Raw genomic sequence first — 23,159 nt, 5'->3', positions numbered from 1 at the left:
TATACACTCACATGATTGAATATGTCAAATTATTATAATCAATTCAATATGTTAATTTTTTACATAATTAAGAGAGTAAAATATTTTTTATTAATACTTGTGTTCTTCCATTAAATAAAATATGTTAAATTATTATAATCATTCAATAAGATATTATTATTTCTGTACTTCCATTAAATAAAATATTTTAAAAGTTCAATAAATAAAAAAGACTTCAATACAATTTACTTAACATTTGTTTACTTCCATTAAACTTCATACAAAATCCAATCTAAATTAAACTAAATCCAATCCACATTAAATATTGATAAAAAAAATAAATATTAGTAAAATCAAACATTAAGCATTAATACAATAAAAGTATAAAATCAGAAAACCCTAAACCCTTGAATTTCTAAAACGTAAGTCGAAAACCCCCCCAACTCACCCGATCACCTTCCTCGCCTGACTCGAATCCCATCCCACTCATCTCATCTCTAACCTCAGCTGGCGCCGTTCAGGCAGCACCCATCCTCCTCACTCTGTTCTCAGTCAGCCGGCAGCCGCTACAGTCTCATTCAGCCTTTTAACTCGCTTAACTCAGCCCTCACTTGCAAGCAGCCAGCTCGCCTCCTCCTCAAGTCTCTCGCTCTCTCTCTCACTCGAAGATTTCAAGTTTCAACGCGTCTCACAATTCAGAAATCAGGCCTCTCAACGTCAACGGTAAGATTTCTATCTCTCAGACTCTCAGTATCTTTTTAATTAGAAAAGCTTGGTTTTAGATGAAACAAGAAATGCTTGCCATTTTAGTTTTGTATGTTGAGTTTTATATCAAATGTTGGTTTGGTTGGTTCCCATTTAGCTTTGTATATTGCTTTACATTAAATGTCGGTTCGGATCAGTTCCAAAAACAAACCACCGATAAATTGGCCTGTTGGTATTTTCGTTTTTTGGTCAATTTTGGTTCGGTTTCAGTTTTCTGAAATGTTTAAGTTGGCTAAGTCGATTTTATGGTTTTTCGAACATGACCGACCAATTGCATACCCCTATACCTAGCAACGTCTAAAACCCATCCCCAAAATCCCATAGCCCTTTCCATATTTCTTCTTCTTTACCTCCAACTTGGAATCACATGTTCTTTTCTTTTTCAGGACCAATATGCTATGGAGATGCCACTGGGGCATCCTCCCTTCAACGCGAAGAACTGTGGTGCTCAAAGCAGTTCGTTTCATGTCAGTTCACCTTTTTTCAGCTCCAGAGGCAAGTTCAACAGACAAAAATCAAACTTTTTCTTGGGAGAAAAGGAGACTTATTATTACTCCTCAAATTGTTAACTCTACTCTACTGAACTGCCCTTCTAGTTTAATTACTTTGAGCTTTTTCATATGGTGTGCTAAGCAACCCAATTATTTCCATGATGCTCAAGCATTTGATTGTATGGTTAACGTTCTCTCTCAGTTAACTAAAAAGTATGTAACTGTCAGAAGAATTGTTGGGGAATTGGAAAATGTTGGCTGTGTGATAAAACCACAAACTTTCTTGCTTTTGTTGAGGATTTATTGGTGTGGTGGATTATATGAAATGGTTTTTGAGACCTTTTTTGAAATGGACGCTTTTGGGTTTACTCCTAATACATTTGCACGTAATGTTATCATGGATGTTTTGTATAGAATAGGGCATGTTGATGGAGCTATCAAGGTTTTGAAAGAAACCCAATTTCCGAATTTCTTGACTTTTAATATTGCTTTGTGTAATTTATGCAAGTTGGGTGATTTGTCTAACATGAAGAATGTTAGTAGAAGAATGCTCCAGCAGGGATATTATCCTAATGTTAAGACATTTGAGATGGTCTTGAATTGTTTGTGTAAAATGGGTAGGCTAGCAGAGGCATATCAAGTGTTGGGTTTGATGATTACTCTCGGAGTTTCTGTATCAATAAATGTTTGGGGTATATTGATTGATGTTTTTTGTCGGTTTCATCAACCTGATTTGGCATATGCTTTGTTTAATAAGATGCTCAGGACTGGTTGCTCTCCTAATCTGGTGATTTACACTAATTTGATCAAGGGATTCTTGGATTCCAAAATGGTTAACACTGCTTCAAGCATTCTAAATAGAATGGAATCTGATGGATATGTTCCTGACTTGGTTCTCTGTAATGTATTAATAGATTGTTTATCCAAAGTTGGGAGATATGATGATGCATTTGATATTTTCCTGAGTTTGCCAGACAGAAAATTGGTACCTGATTCTTACACATTTTGCTCCTTGTTATCTAACATATGTTTGTCCCGGAGGTTTTCACTATTACCTAATATAGCTAGTGGACTTGCAATAGAAGGGGACCTAATGGTTTGCAATTCCCTACTAAACTACTTTTGCAAGGCTGGCTATCCATTGCATGCTGTAGAATTATATGATTACATGCTTGATAGAGGTTTAACACCTGATAAGTATAGCTTTGTTGGATTACTTTGTGGGCTTTGTGGAGCAGGAAAATTTAATAAAGCTGTTGGTGTTTATCAAGGATTGATAATGTCTTACCGTGGTCTTGATGCTCATGTCTATACTGTCATCATAGATAGGCTCATAAGAGTTGGTAAATATCACACAGCCGTCAAATTGTTTAGGAGGGCACTTGTAGAGAAATATCCTCTAGATGTTGTATCATACAATGTTGTCATCCATGGATATCTCAAGAGTGGAAGGATAGGAGAAGCTTCTACTTTGTACAACCAGATGAAGGAAATTGGTGTTTTACCTAATGCGCACACATATAATTTGGTCATTTCTGGTTTCTGCATGGAAAGAGATGTCGAAATGGTCAAGCAGTTGATGCAAGAAATCAGTGGGACAGAAGTTCAGTTGAACCATCACACTGTGAACAGCGTAGTTAAACTGCTGTTCAAATCATATCCATATCCTTCAGCCTTCAATCAATTAGTTGAAATGTGGAAATCTGGATTGATACCTGATGATGCAATGTATGCACAATTCTCCAAGGGTCCTGCATCTGGAATAAACATTGCTCATGATGAGCGCTTGCGTGTGAGGGATAAAGTATGGGCAGATTCATCTAGCTTTGATGACCTTCCTGATGTGGCTGCTTCTGTTGGCTGAGCTGTTGTCAGCAAATAAGTCATCTCATATCTCAGTAGATGGAGCAGCTTCTTGGATTCTGTGTAGTTGTGCTCTCCAATGGAATGTAATCCCAACTATGAAGGTAAAGTTAGTTGCTCTTTCCGTTTGATAAAATAGTTATCCTACCTTACTAGTTCTTTCAACCAATGCATCACTAACTTGATACGTAGTCTTAATGCCTGAAAGTTAGATATGTAGTCTTATGTATGAATTTGTTGTCCCTAATTTTTATGAAGTACAAGATGCTCATTGAATGTTAAGAGTCCAGTCATTATCTTCCTATCTCCAGAATGAATATAGAAATTCTTTCATAAGCTGAAAATTACCATGCGTATGAATTATACACAGAAATGAAAGCTGCTTGATCCTATATATCTTAAACTATAGTAAAATAAGTTTTGGGACCTATTTTAAGTGTAACATTCCATTTAATAAATTGAATGCTTTCTGATTCTCTAGATAGTTACAAAATCAATTGGTTTGATCTTGTGTAAAGCTTAAACTACAGGTAAAAAATTGTTGCAAGTGACTTAGAAGAGGGCAGTCATTTGTTTTTTAATGTTTCACATGCAATCATTTGTTTTTTAATAGTTTACATGCTACAAGTTTGAATGTTTTATTGGTTTTGGGAAATTTGCAGCCAGGGTCTGTCAGAAAAATGGAGTCTCGAATAGGTTGAGCAGAATATGGTGTGAATGGTTGGGGAAAGAAGCTCCAAGAAATGATGATAAGGTACAGGTTCCAAAGAACGAATTTTCTGTTGTTATTTTTGCTTATAATATTGATCTAGGCAGAAAGAAATTGCTCAATGACGACATATTACTTTTAGCTTATGGTTCTCCCACAGAATTGGGTAATGTTGAATCTGCCAGCAGGAAAAGGAAAGTCATTTTCTGACCCAGAGGATATAAGTGATTCTTTGTGTAATCAGTGCAATTCACCTGGGGAAGACTCTTCAACTTCAAATGGTGCTTCTTCAAACTAGCATTAGATCAATAAGATGATTAGCTTCTGCTCAAAAGATTTATATCAAGTAAGGCTATAAGGTGAGGGTTAAGACGGCAACAATGTATAGCTGCTGAAAGAATGTGTTATGTGTGTTAACAAAAGATGCTTCCTGGGAAAAATGTAGCAACGGTCTTGAACTTGAATACTGGAAAACTTGTTTGCGGTAGTAGAATGGGGTATGATTCTCTACTGAGCCTGGCTCTGATCAGCTTTTAAGTTATTTACGAGTGCCTTAAATAAATTTTCATCTTGTTGGTCAATATGGCCCATTTCATTGTCTCATCTTGAAGCATAACATACTTGTGTATTTAAGTTAAGTCTTGTTTACATCTACCATTTCTTTTAAAAGGAAATTTGTGGCCATTCCATTTATATCACGCTTCATGCCTTATACATTGGATACTTCTGGGAGCTCGAGACAATTAAAAACCATTCAATTAATCCAAAAATAAGGAGAAGAGCTAGGAGACAAATGGAACGAAATGCAGTGAGATGTGAAAGGATTTGAAGATTAAACTTACAGGGTTGCTAATTTCTTCCGTACTTTGCCCAGAGTGTCGAGGTACTGAAATTGAGGTTGAGGGAGATAAGCTGGAGAAGCTGATATCTCTCTGTCTCAGGTATGCGTTTTGTGATCTTAAAAACTGCGCTGCTGTTATTCCAATTGTGTAGATATTTATGTTGGTTAACATGGTTTTTATTGTACTTTCAGATGTTTAGATTCAAGATTAAAGTGAGCGATGGTTGTAGAGCATGAACGAAAAATCCTGAAATGTTGGATAATTGTTGAACAGGGTTTCATTTTTCTTCTGAATCTGGAGAGATGGTTCAGATATCCAGACTTGTGCTCAGTATTCCCCTTTTTGCATCAATGAAAATTGAAGACCTTATATTCACTCAACTTTGGTGTTTGCTGTAAGTATTGCCTCAAAAATTGCTCCATTCACAAGTGTGAATGAGGCACAAGTTTGGTAGGGGCTGAATCATGTGCAATTGACATTAGTAAACCGTAATAAAATCGCTGCATCTCATTCTATTTTTCAGTGATGCGGCTTTATAATTACATGTTGTCTGCAATTTAAATGAACAAGCAATCATTTACTATAATATCAGAAATATGTACTGTACCTTTATACTCATCTACTGTACTTTCTGCCATTCAATTTTAACTTTTGAAATGAGGTGCCGTGGATTTCTTTATCCTAGTCCCCTTTCTTCCAACAAAAGGTTACCCACACATTACAAAGCTACGCCACCACCATTAGCATTATTATCCATATACATCAGTCACACTGTTTACAATTCAATGTGGTCTTGCTCAATAATCAAGCATACATCCATTTCTAAGCAATTTGAATGTTCTTACTCTACAATTACTTCTGGACTTGATAGATTCCTTAGTAGGCAAACCCCCCCCCCCGAATGAAACAATTATGAATTTGTCGAAATCCCTTAAAAATATTAATTATTTTAGAAGACATAAACTAAAAAATGTTTCTTAACATTTGATAAGATAGTTACTATAATCCTTATTATTATTTTTAAGCACTTTAATTTCCGGTGTTTCATTTTGGGATAAAATAGCCCTTGAGTTGAGGAAAATTGTTAGTCGATTCATGATTAATATTTGTTGCTGAAGTGACAAATCTTATGTGTCCAAAGTGGTGATATAAAACATACCACGTGCATAAAGAGATGATATAGTACATGTCATTTATCTATAAATGATGTGTCATATGTTACATGCACATAGTGTGATGATACGATATATGCAACATATACATAAGTAATGGCGTGATACATATCATGTGTACATAAACGATGATTTGAAGTATATTTCACATGTATATAGGTGATGATGTGATATATTATGTCATTATTTTGTATACATAAAATTTGTCATATTAATAATATATTAATCATTAGTCAATTAACCATTATATTCAATAATAAATATTTTATTTAAAAATAAAATATTAAAAATTAAAATGTTTAAAATAATGAGGATAAAAATAATTATTTTATCAAAAGTTTGGGTAGATTTTGACCATGTGTAATGACATAAATGGTTTGGATTAATCGGCTATCAGCTAATGGCTTCCCTCCATTTTCAGTTTGGATATCCGTTTAAAAGAGACTAAGGAGGTGGGTTCCCAGTCAAAGGGCAAGTGCCTACTACTTAGGAGTAGAACCCGAGAGTGTTGGTCTCAGCTCAACTGAGAAGATGACACGCCCGCTCTTTCCCACTGTTTCTATTTTTGATCTTTGTTTTCAGCTTTCTTTTTGTCTAAATCAGAAACCAAACATACCAACACAGCCTCCTCTTTTCTTACTGCCTGTGCAAATGTCCCTCACTGACCGTCCCGCTCCACTCGAAGATGAACCATTCAACGTAATCCCCGTCCACAACCTCCTCGCCGATCACCCTTCCCTTCGTTTCCCCGAAGTACGCGCCGCCGCTGCTGCTCTACGCAACGTCGGAGATCTACGAAAGCCTCCCGACGTACAATGGCACCCTACTATGGACCTCCTCGACTGGCTGGCTCTCTTCTTTGGTTTCCAACGCGATAACGTCAAGAACCAGAGGGAACACCTCGTCCTCCACTTGGCCAACGCGCAGATGCGCCTCTCCTCTCAACCCGACAACATCGACATCCTCGACCCCGGCGTCCTCCGTTCTTTCCTCCGAAAACTCCTCAAAAACTACACAAACTGGTGCTCTTATTTACGCAAGGAATCCAACATATGGTCCAGCAGCCACCCCACCTCTGATCAGCGACGTGACTTACTTTACGTCGGACTTTATTTGTTGATATGGGGTGAAGCTGCGAATCTCCGTTTTATGCCTGAATTCATCTGCTACATATTCCATAACATGGCCATGGAACTAAACAGGATTCTCGAAGATTATACCGACCGGAACACAGGTCAACCTGCTATGCCGTCGACACTCGGAGAAAACGCTTTTCTAAACTCTGTTGTGAAGCCGATATACGAGACGGTAAAGGCGGAAGTTGAGTGTAGCAAGAACGGAACGGCGTCGCATGCTGCTTGGAGGAATTATGATGATTTGAACGAGTACTTTTGGAGCCGGAGATGCTTTCACGAACTCAAGTGGCCGATGGATGTTGAGTGCAAATTTTTTGTTGAATCCAGTAAGAGAAAACGTGCTCGGAAAACAGGGTTCGTTGAGATAAGGTCGTTTTGGAATCTTTACAGGAGTTTTGATAGGCTTTGGGTGATGCATTTTTTGTTTCTGCAAGCCGCAATTCTAGTGGCTTGGGAAGGGGAAGTGTATCCATGGCAAGCATTGAAAAATAGGGATATTCAGGTTAGGATTTTGACGGTGTTTATCTCTTGGAGTGGATTTAGATTTCTGCAGGCTTTATTAGATGTATGGATGCAGCATAGCCTTGTCTCTTTTTCGAAACCGGGGCTGGGCATTAGGATGTTGTTAAAGGCGGTCGTCGCTGTGGCCTGGATCATAATTTTCACATTTCTTCATATAAAGATTTGGGAGCACAGGAAGAATGATAAAACATGGAGCGCTGAGGCTAATAGGTGGGTATTCCTTTACCTACAAGTTGCGTTTGTTTATGTGTTACCGGAGTTATTAGCCTTGGCTCTGTTTGTGCTTCCGTGGATTAGCAACTTTTTTGAGGAGACAAACTGGAAAATATTTTATCTTATGTCATGGTGGTTTCAGAGAAAGAGTTTTGTTGGTCGAGGACTGAGGGAAGGGCTTGTTGATAATGTTAGGTACACCATGTTCTGGACAGTGGTGTTAGCCACAAAATTTGCATTTAGTTATTTCCTGCAGATTCAACCGATGATTAGACCGACCAAACAGTTGTTGGAAATTAAAGAGGACGAGTACGACTGGGACGAGGTATTTCGTGGCCGTAACAAAATCGCTATCGGATTGTTGTGGTTGCCTGTGGTGCTTATTTACTTGATGGATATTCAGATATGGTATTCAATTTATTCCTCCTTCGTGGGAGTAGGAGTAGGGTTATTCCAGCACATAGGTGAGATTAGAACCATCCAGCAATTAAGGCTAAGGTTTCAGTTCTTCGCTAGTGCAATTCAGTTCAATCTGATGCCTGAAGAGCAGTTATTGAATGGCAGAGGATCGCTTCGGGGCAAGTTCGTTGATGCTATTCACCGGTTGAAGCTGAGATATGGGTTTGGGAAACCTTACAAGAAGCTTGAATCAAACCAGATTGAGGCTCACAGGTTTGCTCAGATATGGAATGAGATAATTACCACTTTCAGGGAAGAAGACATTATATCTGATCTAGAAGTTGAGCTGCTAGAGTTACCCCCGAATGCTTGGAATATCAGGATTATCCGCTGGCCATGTTTCTTGCTATGCAATGAGCTGTTGCTTGCTCTCAGCCAGGCAAAAGCGTTGGTGCAAGCTCCTGATAAGTGGATCTGGAATAGAATATGCAAGAATGAATACAGACGTTGCGCCGTGATAGAAGCTTACGACAGTATCAAGCACATGATGCTTGCAATCCTCAATGTCCAGTCTGAGGAGCACTCCATCCTTACTGCTTTGTTTCTGGAAATCAATCATTCTATCGAAATCGAGAGGTTCAGCAAGACATTTAATATGAATGTACTACCTCAGATTCATATAAAGCTGATAAAACTTCTTCAGATATTGATTAAACCGAAGAAAGATGCGAACCAAGTGGTCAATTGCTTGCAGACCCTTTACGAGGTTGCCATCCGTGATTTTATTAAAGACGAGAGGACCATTGAGCAGCTGAGGGAGGATGGACTAGCACCTCGTGACCCTGCTGCGATGGCAGGACTATTGTTTGGAAATGCGGTGAAATTGCCGGACCTCGGTGACGAGAAGTTCTATCGGCAGGCTAGGCGCTTGCTTACAATTCTTACCTCCAGGGATTCTATTCAGAACATTCCGGCTAATATCCAGGCTAGACGTCGACTTGCTTTCTTTAGCAACTCACTCTTCATGAATATGCCTCATGCTCCCCAAGTAGAGAAGATGATGGCTTTTAGTGTCCTCACCCCTTACTACAATGAAGAGGTACTCTATAGCAAAGAACAGCTCGTGACCGGAAACGAAGATGGGATTTCCATCCTGTATTATTTGCAGACCATATATGATGACGAGTGGAAAAACTTCATAGAAAGAATGCGGCGAGAGGGAATGGTAAAAGACGAAGAGATATGGACAACCAAGAAGGAAGAACTAAGGCTCTGGGCATCTTACCGAGGCCAGACACTTTCACGCACTGTTAGAGGAATGATGTATTATTCTAGAGCTCTGAAGCTGCTGGCTTTCCTTGATTCTGCATCAGAGATGGACATTAAAGGGGCACAGGAACTTGGTTCTACTGCGAGAGATGGTTCGGATAGTTTCGACCTTGAGAGGTTGCCTTCTCGAGGTCTCGTATTCCAAGGCCATGAGCAGAGAATGTCTTCAATGAAATTCACATATGTGATTGCTTGCCAGATTTATGGGGCTCAGAAGGCCAAAAAGGATCCACATGCTGAGGAAATCTTATATCTGATGAAACACAATGAACCCCTTCGAGTTGCTTACGTTGATGAAGTTTCCACTGGAAGGGATGAGGAGTATTACTCTGTTCTTGTGAAGTATGATCAGCAATTACAGCAGGAGGTGGAGATCTATCGTGTCAAATTGCCCGGTCCATTGAAGATTGGAGAGGGCAAACCAGAGAATCAAAACCATGCACTTATCTTCACCCGTGGTGATGCTGTTCAAACTATTGATATGAACCAAGACAGCTACTTTGAGGAGGCACTGAAAATTCGCAATCTCTTAGAGGAATATGGTGTAAACTATGGAATACGAAAGCCGACTATCTTGGGTGTGAGGGAACACATTTTTACAGGTTCTGTTTCATCACTTGCTTGGTTTATGTCAGCTCAAGAAACAAGTTTCGTCACTTTGGGGCAACGTGTCTTGGCAAATCCTCTGAAAATCCGGCTGCATTATGGCCATCCAGATATCTTCGACAGGTTTTGGTTTTTGACTCGGGGTGGGCTCAGTAAAGCTTCCAGAGTGATTAACATTAGTGAGGACATTTTTGCTGGCTTCAATTGTACTTTGCGAGGAGGTAATGTCACACATCACGAATACATCCAGGTCGGCAAAGGAAGGGATGTCGGATTGAATCAGATATCCATGTTTGAAGCCAAGGTTGCTAGTGGGAATGGTGAGCAAGTTCTCAGCAGAGATGTCTATCGGCTGGGTCACAGACTTGACTTCCTCCGGATGTTATCATTCTTTTATACTACTGTAGGTTTCTTTTTCAATACGATGATGGTCATTCTAACCGTATATTCTTTTCTTTGGGGCCGACTTTATCTTGCTCTTAGTGGCATTGAGGATGTTGCCTTGGCTGACAGCAACACCAATAAAGCTCTGGGTGCCATCTTGAATCAACAGTTCATCATCCAACTTGGACTTTTCACTGCCCTTCCAATGATAGTGGAGAATTCCCTTGAACATGGATTCCTTGAAGCGATCTGGGATTTCTTGACAATGCAGCTTCAGCTTTCATCTGTTTTCTACACTTTTTCCATGGGAACCCGCACTCACTTCTTCGGTCGGACTGTCCTTCACGGTGGTGCCAAGTATCGGGCAACTGGCCGTGGTTTTGTTGTGCAGCACAAGAGTTTTTCAGAAAATTACAGATTGTATGCTCGCAGCCATTTTATAAAGGCTATTGAGCTTGGTCTAATACTTACAGTTTATGCATCTTACAGTCCTTTAGCCAAGGACACATTTGTTTACATAGCTATGACTGTCTCAAGCTGGTTTCTGGTCCTATCATGGATTATGGCACCCTTTGTATTCAATCCTTCTGGTTTTGATTGGTTAAAGATGGTTTACGACTTTGATGAATTTGTGAACTGGATATGGTACCGTGGTAGTGTGTTTGCAAAGGCTGAACAGAGCTGGGAGAGATGGTGGTACGAGGAGCAGGAACATCTGAGGATAACAGGCCCCTGGGGAAGGCGAGTGGAGATACTGTTAGATCTTCGATTTTTCTTTTTCCAGTATGGAATGGTATACCATCTGGGTATTGCTGATCACAGTACTAGTCTTGTTGTTTACTTCCTGTCTTGGATCTACATTTTCGTGGCATTTGGAATCTATCTGGTTATCTCATATGCTCGGGACAAATATGCAGCTAAGAAACACATATATTTCCGGCTTATTCAGTTCATCGTCATCATTCTCGGAATACTTCTTATAGTTGTACTGCTTGAATTTACAGCCTTTAAATTTTCAGACATTTTCACCAGTCTATTGGCTTTTCTTCCCACCGGCTGGGGACTTTTATCTATTGCGCAAGTACTTCGGCCGTTACTGCAGCCTACCTGGCTTTGGGGTTCAGTGATTTATGCGGCTCGGGTATATGATATAATGTTTGGTGTTATTGTTATGACCCCGGTGGCAATTTTGTCGTGGATGCCCGGACTTCAGTCAATGCAGACAAGGATCTTATTCAATGAAGCATTTAGCAGGGGTCTAAGGATCTTCCAGATTGTTACCGGGGTGAAATCCAGATCCAGCTACTCGTAGTTTTTGGTAATTTATCAGAACTTAATAGTCTGGTTCATGCTTTGTTTCTGCCCTGAGATATATTATAACCATTCTAATGCTCTATACTTTGTTTTCATGTTGATTTACAAGAGTACTAGATTTACATGTTGCAGGTTTGAATTTGTGGACTAGTTGATTGGTTCTATCAAGATTTCGAGCAATAATGATGATGTGGCCGCCATTAGTTCCGTTTTGAACGAGAGAGAGAGCCTTCTTAATCGGCAACTTCAACTCGAAAAACAGCTCGTTTTGCAGTTTTGAATAGCTTTAGTGTTGAGTTGTGAGATGGTAGAATTCTTTGTTATTCTTTTGTCAGAACAGAAATGCAGCTATTTGTTCATTCATAATTCATATAATATAGAGAGAGAGTTTATTCTCCTAATCAATATAACAAAAAGGAAATGAATGAGTTTCACGCGATACAAGTGAAGTTTCTCACCCAGTATCTTTAGTCTGTCTTGGAACACAGTTTCTTCAAGTTTCCTGTTTGCTGAAGAAATCCTTGGATTCTGGTGTTGTACTGTGAGATTGTGGATTGATGGGTTTTGGACACATTTAAAACCTCTATTATAATTGAATCACTTTTAATTTTTGTTATTTTAAATATTTACTTTCACTCCTAAGATCTACCAAATAATGTGACATACTTTGAAAAAGTAAAAATAGCTACATGCTCTATAATTTGAATTATAAACGCAAATATGAATAGTTGCAATAATTAGCACCAGTGGTCTAGTTGTAGCATAGTGCTCTGCCACGGTGCAGACCCGGATTCGATTCCCGGCTGTTGCAAACATTTTTGCATGAGCGCAAAGGCCCATTAAATGGTAGCAACAAACGAGAGAGTAAATGAGAAATGATACTGGTTTACATGAGACGTTTGCACCCAACAAAGCAAGGTTGCAAACTCAAAGAGTCATGTTTGGCAAAATTGATTCTTGTTATTACAACTCTAAATAAGAAAACTGTGTTAAACAAAGAGTGGGTAAATTGGAAGAATCTTAACATGTTTTTCCAGGTTCTTCCGTTTACAAGTTTCCACGTATTTGTTGAGATACACTTGCCTGGGAGACCAATGAATATATTCTCTGCCCCATTATGTGTTTTCAGAATATCATTTTCATCTTATCATTATACGCCCTACCAAATCAACCCATGTTGGCGGATCTAGAAATAAAAAATGGGGATTATTATAAAGGTTATACCTTTCCCTGAAAATGTAGTGTTTAATCTGGTTTAGTGGATTAGATAAAATCAGTAGTCTTTTTTAAAAAGATAAAATCATTAGTTTGATAAGAGTTAAGATAATATTTTTTTTGTGTGATTTTGATGATTAAAATGAAAATGCTCCAAAAGTTCAATGACTACCCAAATAATTTACCCTTAAAGTTATAACCTATAACTTTTTTTAAGGCATAATATCAAATACTCCTAATCGTTTGATAAATTAGTCACTTCAACTCTTTTTCTTTATTTATAAAATTTTAGAATATAACGTTTTATTTTGGGGGGAAATATCTCTCTATGGATGAAAACTGTTAGTTAATAAATTGTTAACCCTAAAAGTAGATGCATTTTTTACCTTAAAAGTAAATGCTTTGGGCTAAAATGCTTCAGGAGAAATAATAAGGGTCAAAAATTACTATTTAGTCAAACATTATGAATCTTTTTGTTTTAAAATAAAACAATGAAAGTCAAAATGATCCAAATATATGTATATATATATAATTATTTTAGTAAATGGGAGAATAATTTTGATATTATTCCTTTTTAAAAAGGAAAACCCCTTAAAAAGGAAAAAAAAAAAGTTAAGAAAGCTCTCCTCCATCATAACAAAACTACAAAAGTGTGAATACATAGTATTTTACTTTCTTCAAACTAGTTGCCCAAACCACTCTGTGCCCATTGTTTTGTTTGGAACTAAATAGCGATCTTCTATTCAAATGACAATAAAGCCCTCATCGTTTTTAGTATACATTATGTGCCCACTGTATTCCCAAAAGTATCCAATAACAGATTGGTTCTATACATTACGTAGGATTCCAATTGCATCAGAATTTGTCCTCTCTCTTTCGTCTCCAAACTGTGTAATTTCTAGCATATTTTACAAATTAAAAGTAGTTAAATACATAATTAGCCTGATCCATACATACATACATACATACATGAGGGTATTTCCGTCCCAAAGCTTTACTTAAAAACTAGAATATTCTAACATGGTTTAGGATTTAGGTATCTAAAGCAGGTGTTATTAGAGGTATTTTCGTCGGTTTAATTTTTTTAATAAAAGATAAATTGAATCATACTATATAACTTCTTAAAAAAGAAATCGAAATAAAAAATGATTGACGTAAAAACAATAATTTTTTTATTTAACAATAATTTTTTTATTTAGTTTGATTCGGTTCAATTTTACATTTTTAACTATGTTACTATTTTTCAAACTCAACATTAAAAAAATAAATAACCTTCAAATACAAATACAAAAATTTAAATTCACAATATATATATATATATATTACTAGATTTAGGATTTTATTTATTTAAAACAAATTTGAAATAGAATTTATTTATATTATTATTTCTTATTTTTTTAATTTGGTTTATTTTAAAATAAACGAATTTTATATGAAAAAACCTTTGCCGTGTTTAAGAAAATAGGATGAGATCAAAATCAAATCGACTTATAAAATTAAAAGTCTAAATATAACTAAAACCAAACCACAAAATAAAATTCCAAACCAAATAGATAAGACAGAGCCCTTCTGCTTCGATTCTTGATTTCCCCCTAATCGTTGATTATTGTTAAATACCTAATCATTGGAAAGGGACAGCGATCAATCATTCTTTCAACTGGTAAACAAAAAGCTAGTTTCCTTTGATTGGTTAATCCGACGTGGATCGTAGCTGTCTACCCCAACATAATAATTAACATGAGCTTCATGCTTTTTATAAACATTTCTCGAACTCTATTCTAAATCTTTAGAATTGTCACATGTTTCTCCTTATATATCATTATTAAATTATCAGTTTAATATGTATCAGTTTCATCTTTATGTTAGTATTTAATTTATTATTGTTTTATTACAAATTGCTACCCAATTTAACAGAATTTTTCATGCGTGTAATAAAATAAAAAATCTCAAAAAATATATAAAATTCCAAAAATATTACAAATGAATTTAAAAACTCAAATTTTTAGAATTTTAATTATCGTTTATTTTAATTAAAAATTCATTAAACAATTAAAATAAAAATTTGAAAATTTTCAAAAAAAAAAAAATAGAAGTTTGAGTTTTCAAAAAGAAATCTTGTATTTTTAAGGATTTTACATTTTTTGATAGTATGATATGATTATAACAATATTTATTTAAAAAAATATTTATCCTAAAATTAATGACAAACTATATTTTTAAAATGCTAAAGTTGCATCAGAATTCGTCTTATCTCTTTCTACTTAAAAATGTACAATTTTGTTATTTTTAATCTAATACTAGCAAATTTAAAGTATAAAATTTATCCAAGTTAAAAATAAAATTAGCTTTGAGGAGGGAAAGTGGGGAATCAGTCTTCTGAAATTTTATATTTTAAATTTTTCTATGTATATCTTATTGATAATATATTTTTATATCTCAAAACTTTATAGGTTCGCACTCTTATAAACTCATATGCTCTTACAATAAATCTTATGTTCGTCTATAGTTTAATCCAAACATTGTCCCACCGAAAGCATAACTTAGAAACTGGAATATTCCGTCCGACACAAAGTGGGTAAGCTTTCCTATCAGACAAAACCGAGTAGTAGCCTTCTGCGTCGATTCTCGATTTCCCCATTTCGATAGAGATTAGGCTCTAATCTTTCATTATTGTTAAATCCCTAATCATTATAATAGAACAACAATCATCATTCTTTAAATTATAAAACAAAAAAGCTAATAATACTATATCCAAACTGCTCTCCCTTTATTGGATAATCTGACGTGGATCGTAGCTGTCTATCCCAAAATAATAATTCAGCTAGCTTCATGTTTTTTATATGCATTCTCTCTAACTCTATTTTAATTTTTTATGCTTATTACATGTTTCGCCCTATATTATTATTAAATTATTAGTTTAATATGTATATATTATTTTTCAGTTTCATCTTTATATTATTATTTAATTGTTTCAAAACATTGATTAAATTCTCTTTTATTTAATTATCATTTAAAAATACATTATAATGGATTGAATTTTGATCGCTCAATCTACTAAAATCGCTTTAATTTTAATTAACATTAATTTTTATGTTCAATCTTGTATAATCTTTTCTATTCTCTTTATAAAAAATAAATTTAATTAATATTATTTTATCAATTTAAAAATTATAAATTTAAACATATTTATGCGCGTAATCTACGAGTTGGAGGCTTTAATATATTTACACATCGTCCGATAATAACTTGCCACGTTGTTTGACCAGGGCAGTTGGTTTATCCACCTATGAAGTTTGGGTCCCACGTAGGACCCAACACGCTATGCTAGTTGCTATAAATTTAGTAAACAATTTTGATTTTTGGGAACCAAAATTTTGATATTCCTAACAAGGAAAGGAAACCCCTGGTGGCCGGAGAAATGGAAAAGATGTCAGTGGCAAGACAAAATTCGGAGGAAATCGACAATTTTCTTGACGGAGCAGCGAGTTTCGCCGACATGATTTTTGGGTTCTTGGATGGAAGCAACGAGTCGGAGGAAAATTCAGGGGACTTGGTTGACCATGATGAAAATGCCGACGACCAGGAGGTCGAACAGAACAACCTTTTCTGGGAAGCCCAACGACAGCTTCTTCAGGTAAACATAAAAAACATTTAGTTCGAATGAAGAAATTTAAAGATTAGGCGATTAATGTTCATGCATTGCAATTGCAGGCAACATTGCGCAGAACTACTTGTCTCGAATCAAGAATTCGACAAGCTACAAAACAAGCATTGAGCGAAATAAAGCAGTGCGGTTGTCGGGTCGGAGGTTGCCGGAACTGTCTACAAAGGGAACTCTCGGTTCGTCTCCAAAACGCGGGTTTCAATTGTTACATTTGCAAGTCGAAATGGAGGAGCTCCCCTGAAATTCCCTCCGGAGAGCACACGTATCTGGAAGTGTTGGATAAATCATCGAATCCCAAAAAGGGAGAGGTAAGGGTGGTGATTGAGTTGAATTTCCGAGCTGAATTCGAAATGGCGAGGGCCAACGAGGATTACAACACGTTGATCGCCCGTTTACCGGAACTATTGGTCGGCAAAACAGAGAGGGTAAACGCCTTGATCAAGATCTTATGCGCCGCTTCCAAAAAATGCATGAAGGAGAAGAAGATGCACCTGGCTCCGTGGAGAAAGCAAAAGTACATGGAAGCCAAGTGGCTTGGAACATACGAGAGGACGGCGGCGGCGCCTTTACCGGTGGGACACTTGGAGACGCGCCCACAAAAACCCAAGGCGTCCATGCTGACCTTTGATCTGGTGGACAGATTGCCAGGGTTGTATTGCACTCCTGTTGAACTTGTGTGGTGAATATGGTGATGAAGAGAAGCTTAATTTTCATGGCGGAAACAAATTAAAATATTAATCATAATTTTCAGCTCCTATTGATCGTATATGTATATAATTAAAATGATTTTATTATGGAGGATTTCTCTGTTGGGTTTAAACTTACTTTTAGTACTAAATTTGATAATATTTTTATTTGATCCTTTTAACTTAGATTTCTGGTATATTTGTGATGCAATATTCTAAGAATGTGTCATGTATCATGGACCAAAAACTAGTTGTTTTATCCCTAATATTAACTAAGAAGGTAACCTACACAAATGGTTAGAATTTAAACATTATGTATCATTTTAGCCACGCTATCGATAACCAGTTGATTTGATGGGATAAAACATTAAATTTTTAAGTAAAAGTCAGGGGTTCAATTACTGATATTTTTAACTAATGATTCAATTGAGGAATCTAATTCACACCTCAAGGATCAATATCCATATCCTGCTAATTTCACCCCCTCCTCAAATGGTAAATTTACCGCAAAAAACTAGCACAGTAACATTTTTTTGGAACGAAACGTCAACTTCATTAACAATAATTGAACTGACATCAACTGAATGTTTCTTTGGAATACGGACAACAAACAAGAAGGCCCTCCTCAAATGTTAGATTCTTTAAGATTAAAAGTTTTAATCTTAGTATTATAAATAGAGTAAATATAATTGAAAATGTTATTATAATGGGTTTTTTATTTTATTTTTAATTTGAATTAATTGATTAATAATTTAAATAGAAAATGTTAAAAAGAAAAAACATAAGGATTTGTAGAAGCATTTTATTCTAGAAATTTCATCCGGATAACTTAATAATACATATCATTGAATCAATTCTATTGTTAGGAAAAAAATATTAGATGGGTTCGTCTTACCACGTCATACGTAGTTCTAAACAATAAAATTTATTCATTTCATTTTTTTGAATGAATCTTCATCTCTTTCTTATATATAAATAAAAAGTAAGTAATTATTTAAAAGTTAGTTTGAGATAAATATATTTTATTGATTAGGATTAAATATGACGGGATGACTCGAATTTATCTAGTCATTTCTACAATACATTGTAAGACTCCCGGAGAGATACAGCAATACAACACCAAACTGACAGCAGGATATATGGCTGCACGTATATATAATATATTATATTTGTGTGAAACCAGGAGCTTTCGCCATTTAAAACGGTTTCCAATAACAATTTATTATCCGTTCAACAATTTCAAGGCTGTCGTAGGCTACGACTGTTAAATGGGAACTTCTGGATTTCGACCTCCATGAAAGAAATATGCAGCATCATATGCGGTAATATTGGAACTTCTGGATTTCGTTTTCAATACAACGAAATCCAGAAGTTCGACAATCACCGGTAAATTCTGTCTTCTCAGGAAAAAAGATGATCAATCCCCCTCCCCAGTCCAATGCTAACTAGAAAATTCCATAGTTTATATCCACGCAGATCAGCAAACCTGATCAAGCCAGGGGCTTATACATTAGTGCAATGCATTCACATTTAACCATCCGGAATGTAGTGCTTATTGAGGTAAAGACTAGAAAATAACAGCAGTTCATCATACACTGTCATTAGTTTTCCTTTCATAAACATCATTATTTTACAAGACATCAAGTAACACTCTGCAGTTTCAAGAAAATTGTACAAAGCATTCAGTCATGATCTATACTAACGAAAGGGAAGACAAATGAGAAGATTGTCAGGCTTCAAATCACCACGAATGATGCCAACTCTATGCAAAGTTTCCAACGTATAAAGCATCTCCGTAGTGTAATAAATACACAGTACCTCTTCCATGAACTTTAACCAAATTGCAGCATCACAAAAATTACCTATCTTATAAACATTGTATTCTTTTAACGTTTCTAACAATATTCAATTTCCTCAATTTCAGTGAGATGTATATTTAATTGTATTTGCTGAATTTGTTTTTGTTTCTTTATTTTCTATGGATCCCCTTATGGTAGCATCAACAGCAAATTCTCTAGGCCGTAGAAATCTTATAAGATGTGTATGGCACCTGACAATTTTTCATCAGCCTCTAGTATATTTAGGCAAATCAATACGTTCTAAAACACTCTCCTCTACAGACCCTACAGAGTTTTGTTAAGGATACCGATAAATCTGGTGATGGTGTCTTGTGTTACAGATCAATTGTGAAGCAGCAAAACTTATCCTTATCACGGCATCCTTGCTTCTTGCCTGGACTTGCAAAAGGAAGACAGGCATTTTATTGACGTAATAACCTGATAAATCCAACACAACGAAACTGTAGATTATTTGTACGGCTTGTCCATTGCTAGATTTTGTCTGGGCCTTGCCTTAATTTGCCTCTAAAAATTTATAGCCTCCACGACCCTTGCTTGAGTTTCCCAAGCCGGAGAAACTCATGTGCTCTGTAATATGAACAAGCCCAATTAAATAACCTCTAGATTAACAAAATACGACTCGATTCGATTTTTTAGTTCAAATCGAATTTAAAATAAAATTTAAATAACTCAAAAATTTTAATAATTAGTGAATTAATTTTTAATTTCGATTTGAGTCTCTCAATTTTACATGATATATGTATAAATTACATTTGAAAAAAATGAAGAAATATATATGTATATCATATATAATTATAAACAATCGATCAAATTGGATCAAATAGTATCATAACATAACAAATATTTATAATTAAAATAGATATAAACTCAAATAACTTGACTTGATTCAATTTTAAAAAAATTAAATAAAATTTGAATTATAAAATAAGACTCGTCAACTCGATTAATTCAAAAATTTTAACTCGACACGATCGGATTGAATACTCATTATATATTTGAACTCAGTGCATGATGGGTATCTGTAGTTGGAAAATAGTAAAAAAGTGAGGCTTGGTTTCCAACTTCAAAAGCATGGGCTAAACTTTGTATCTTTTTTCTGATTAAAAAGCCTTCTTTTTAATGTCTTTTGAATCATTTAAAGGTCGAAGATTGTTAGCTGATTCAAACAAATTCTGCACTTGAGGGTTTCATGGTGGATTAACTGATCTCAGTACACGACTTAGCCTTTCCGTCATTTAAATTGACAAGGAGACGCCACTTGTTGGACTCTTTGATCCCAAAAATTCCAAAACCATGAGGAGGATCGATGCATTATTTGTCAAATTAGCTGATCTATTCTCATATATAATGGGGGTAAGGGGAGGTATGATAGTCGACTATTCCCAACGTCAGGTTAAGAATAACTTTTAAAATTATGAATTACTCACTGTAAAATTTGATTTCACAACCACAAGATTAAGAGTTTACCAATTGAGCTGACGACAATTTGTCAGCTCACCAGAAAAAGTAAAATCCAAATTAAGCCCACTCAGATGCTCTGATTGCTCAATAATATACCGACACATAGCAAAATCTTGCGTGCTGCGCATTGTTAAGTTGCCACATACGCCTTTTTGCATGCACATCCCTAATGGTGTGCAGCCACGCAGCTATTTGTCAGATTCTCTCTCTACCACTAGCCTCTCTATTTATCTAAACCTCCTTTTGTTTCCTCTTCACTCAAGATCTAAAGCTAATATTCCTTTCTCTTTTTTTCCTGTTTTGATTCTGAAAGATGAGCACCGCTTGTGCTGAGCAACGAAATAAGTTCACGGTTTTGAAAGATATTGAGATTCCTCCAAGGAAGCTTCTGTTTTCACATAATCACGTCCAAGATAACGCCGCCATGCAACTTTCTCCCAACGAAGCTGTCCTCCAGAAATATCTACTTTCCAACAGGAATAATAATGGTGAAGATGAAGAGAATGATGCTGATCCCTATGCGGCTGACCATTTCCGCATGTATGAATTCAAGGTGAGGAAGTGTACGAGGAGCAGGAGTCACGATTGGACCGACTGTCCCTTCGCTCATCCCGGAGAGAAGGCCCGCCGTCGTGACCCTCGTCGCTACCCCTACTCCTCCACCATCTGCTCCGACTTCCTTCGTGGCGGCAGATGTCCTCGTGGGGATGATTGTGATTTCGCGCACGGGGTGTTCGAGTGCTGGCTGCACCCTACCCGTTACAGGACCGAAGCATGTAAGGATGGCAAGAACTGCAAGCGCAAGGTTTGTTTCTTCGCTCACTCTTCTCGTGAGCTACGTCTCTTGCCTGCCGAGGCATCTCCGAAGTACAAGAATTCAGGCTCTTGCAGCTCTTCCCCATTGAGCAGGAATACCCATTGCTGCTTGTTTTGTCACTCTGCTACCTCGTCCCCCACGAGCACTCTGTTGGGTTTGTCTCATTTATCAAGATCACCATCTTTATCACCGTCATTGTCTCCTGTGAAGCAACAGGCATCTTTAAATGGGTTTTCACCCATTTATAGTTACAGTCATCACCCGAGTAAGCTCGGAACCGAAACCATGAGTTACAGTCACGTGCTTAATGAGCTGATGAGCTCTATGGAGAAGATGAATTTCTATGAAGCCTCTTCACCTGTGGCTGTTGGGAACATTCCCTGGCTTGATGTTGATGTTCACCTCAAAGGGGAAGTCCATAGCCAGACACAGTTTGCTCTATCTCCTTCCTGGCCAAGTCCATGTGCCCGGAGAGAACATTTTGGTGCAACCTCGAAGCCCTTTGGTGGTGATGACGAGAAGCGCAATGAAAATGGCGTGGGCTGTGATTCTGATCCCGATCTTGGGTGGGTGAATGAGCTGTTGATGTAGAGAGGATGACGACGACGAAAACAACAGGAGAGAATCACATGTGTTGATACTGTCATGGAACAGCCGTACCTATATATATATCCGATCTTAAAAGTGTATATATATCTGTGTGATTGCTGATCTGATTATTGGTTTGAAGCCCTCAATTGTCTTATTTCGAATTCAGATTGTTAAGTTTGTATTGGGTTTTGCTTTTAATTCTGTTGGCAAGACCTTTCGAAGATATATGATGAATATGATCTTCCTTTATATTTTATGTAATAAAACTTTGCAGTTATTGAAGCAGATATTTTATTTCTCCAAAGTCCACATCCAGCATGTGTAACCTAATACTGGTAATGACGCCTTTATGGGTCCAAATATCATTCTTAAATACGATTCCAAGACAACATGACACCCTGGACACGTGGCGGACATGCAAGAGCTAAGGTGGCTCCAGCGACCAAATCTTAAGGATTCTTAGGTTTAGGCCAGATACAGTATATAATATATTTCTTTAATCTCTTTGGGGGTTAAATAATAACGAAGAAAAAAGAAAAAGAGAGGATAAAAGCAGCAGAAATAGTAGTCACGCGACTGGTTTGAACTCCCTATAAGATCTTCGGCATTTGTGTGTGCGTATTGTTAATTATTATTGGTTTAGTTTTAATAAATATTTTTTATTTTTAAAGTATATATATATATATATATATATATTAATAATATAAAATTTTTATGTGGAATATTTTAAAATAATATTTAGTAATGGATCTAAAGGCCACTGCTAATGATCCACTCATGCCAGCCGTCTTCATTTTCTTTGGCTCTCATTTTCTGCATTTCATTTATTAGTTTGCGATTTTGAGTCATTCCCTGGACTAGAGTCCCCCTCCTGGCTCCTTCCCTTCTGCCCCGCGACTTACCACTTAATAATGGCTGCCCATCTTTGAGGTTCACACCCATATTTCATTAAATAATACCAGAATATACGTTAAATTAATTAAATTATTAATTTTCAATTCAATCAACTTTATAATCATTTTAATTTTTTAATAATGACGTGATGATAATACATCAATATCATCATTAATTTTTTAACTATTATTAATTTTTTTAACGGTAGGTAACAAAAATAAAATTAGAATATAATTTTAAAAAATAAT

The 23,159-nt window shown here is 36.3% G+C and overlaps 4 protein-coding genes and 1 non-coding gene across 5 annotated transcripts; all 5 read left to right on the top strand.

Annotated features, from left to right (window-relative positions):
- Positions 1–406: 406 nt before the first annotated feature.
- LOC120134682 (putative pentatricopeptide repeat-containing protein At1g16830) lies at positions 407–5,171 on the top strand. Its single transcript, XM_039151125.1, has 5 exons — positions 407–702; positions 1,131–3,202; positions 3,761–4,304; positions 4,478–4,748; positions 4,841–5,171. The coding sequence occupies exon 2, from the start codon at positions 1,138–1,140 to the stop codon at positions 3,097–3,099; it is 1,962 nt and encodes a 653-aa protein (XP_039007056.1). The 5' UTR covers positions 407–702; positions 1,131–1,137; the 3' UTR covers positions 3,100–3,202; positions 3,761–4,304; positions 4,478–4,748; positions 4,841–5,171.
- Positions 5,172–6,472: 1,301 nt separating this feature from the next.
- LOC120134769 (callose synthase 12-like) lies at positions 6,473–11,950 on the top strand. Its single transcript, XM_039151198.1, has 2 exons — positions 6,473–11,728; positions 11,857–11,950. The coding sequence occupies exon 1, from the start codon at positions 6,473–6,475 to the stop codon at positions 11,720–11,722; it is 5,250 nt and encodes a 1,749-aa protein (XP_039007129.1). The 3' UTR covers positions 11,723–11,728; positions 11,857–11,950.
- On the top strand, positions 9,399–9,479 carry LOC120134779. Its single transcript, XR_005517184.1, has one exon. It is a non-coding gene; the product is annotated as a small nucleolar RNA J33 (small nucleolar RNA).
- Positions 11,951–16,312: 4,362 nt separating the features above from the next.
- Positions 16,313–17,305, top strand: LOC120134031. Its single transcript, XM_039150509.1, has 2 exons — positions 16,313–16,573; positions 16,651–17,305. The coding sequence occupies exons 1-2, from the start codon at positions 16,358–16,360 to the stop codon at positions 17,284–17,286; spliced, it is 852 nt and encodes a 283-aa protein (XP_039006440.1). The 5' UTR covers positions 16,313–16,357; the 3' UTR covers positions 17,287–17,305.
- Positions 17,306–20,873: 3,568 nt separating this feature from the next.
- LOC120134030 (zinc finger CCCH domain-containing protein 2-like) lies at positions 20,874–22,080 on the top strand. Its single transcript, XM_039150508.1, has one exon. The coding sequence runs from the start codon at positions 20,923–20,925 to the stop codon at positions 22,015–22,017; it is 1,095 nt and encodes a 364-aa protein (XP_039006439.1). The 5' UTR covers positions 20,874–20,922; the 3' UTR covers positions 22,018–22,080.
- Positions 22,081–23,159: the final 1,079 nt, after the last annotated feature.

The sequence above is a fragment of the Hibiscus syriacus genome, unplaced genomic scaffold (genome assembly GCF_006381635.1).
Source record: "Hibiscus syriacus cultivar Baekdansim isolate YM2019G1 unplaced genomic scaffold, ASM638163v2 tig00110597_pilon, whole genome shotgun sequence".
Taxonomy (NCBI): domain Eukaryota; kingdom Viridiplantae; phylum Streptophyta; class Magnoliopsida; order Malvales; family Malvaceae; genus Hibiscus; species Hibiscus syriacus.
Note: the sequence above shows the minus strand (reverse complement) of the source record. Positions and strands in the feature narration are given on the sequence as shown.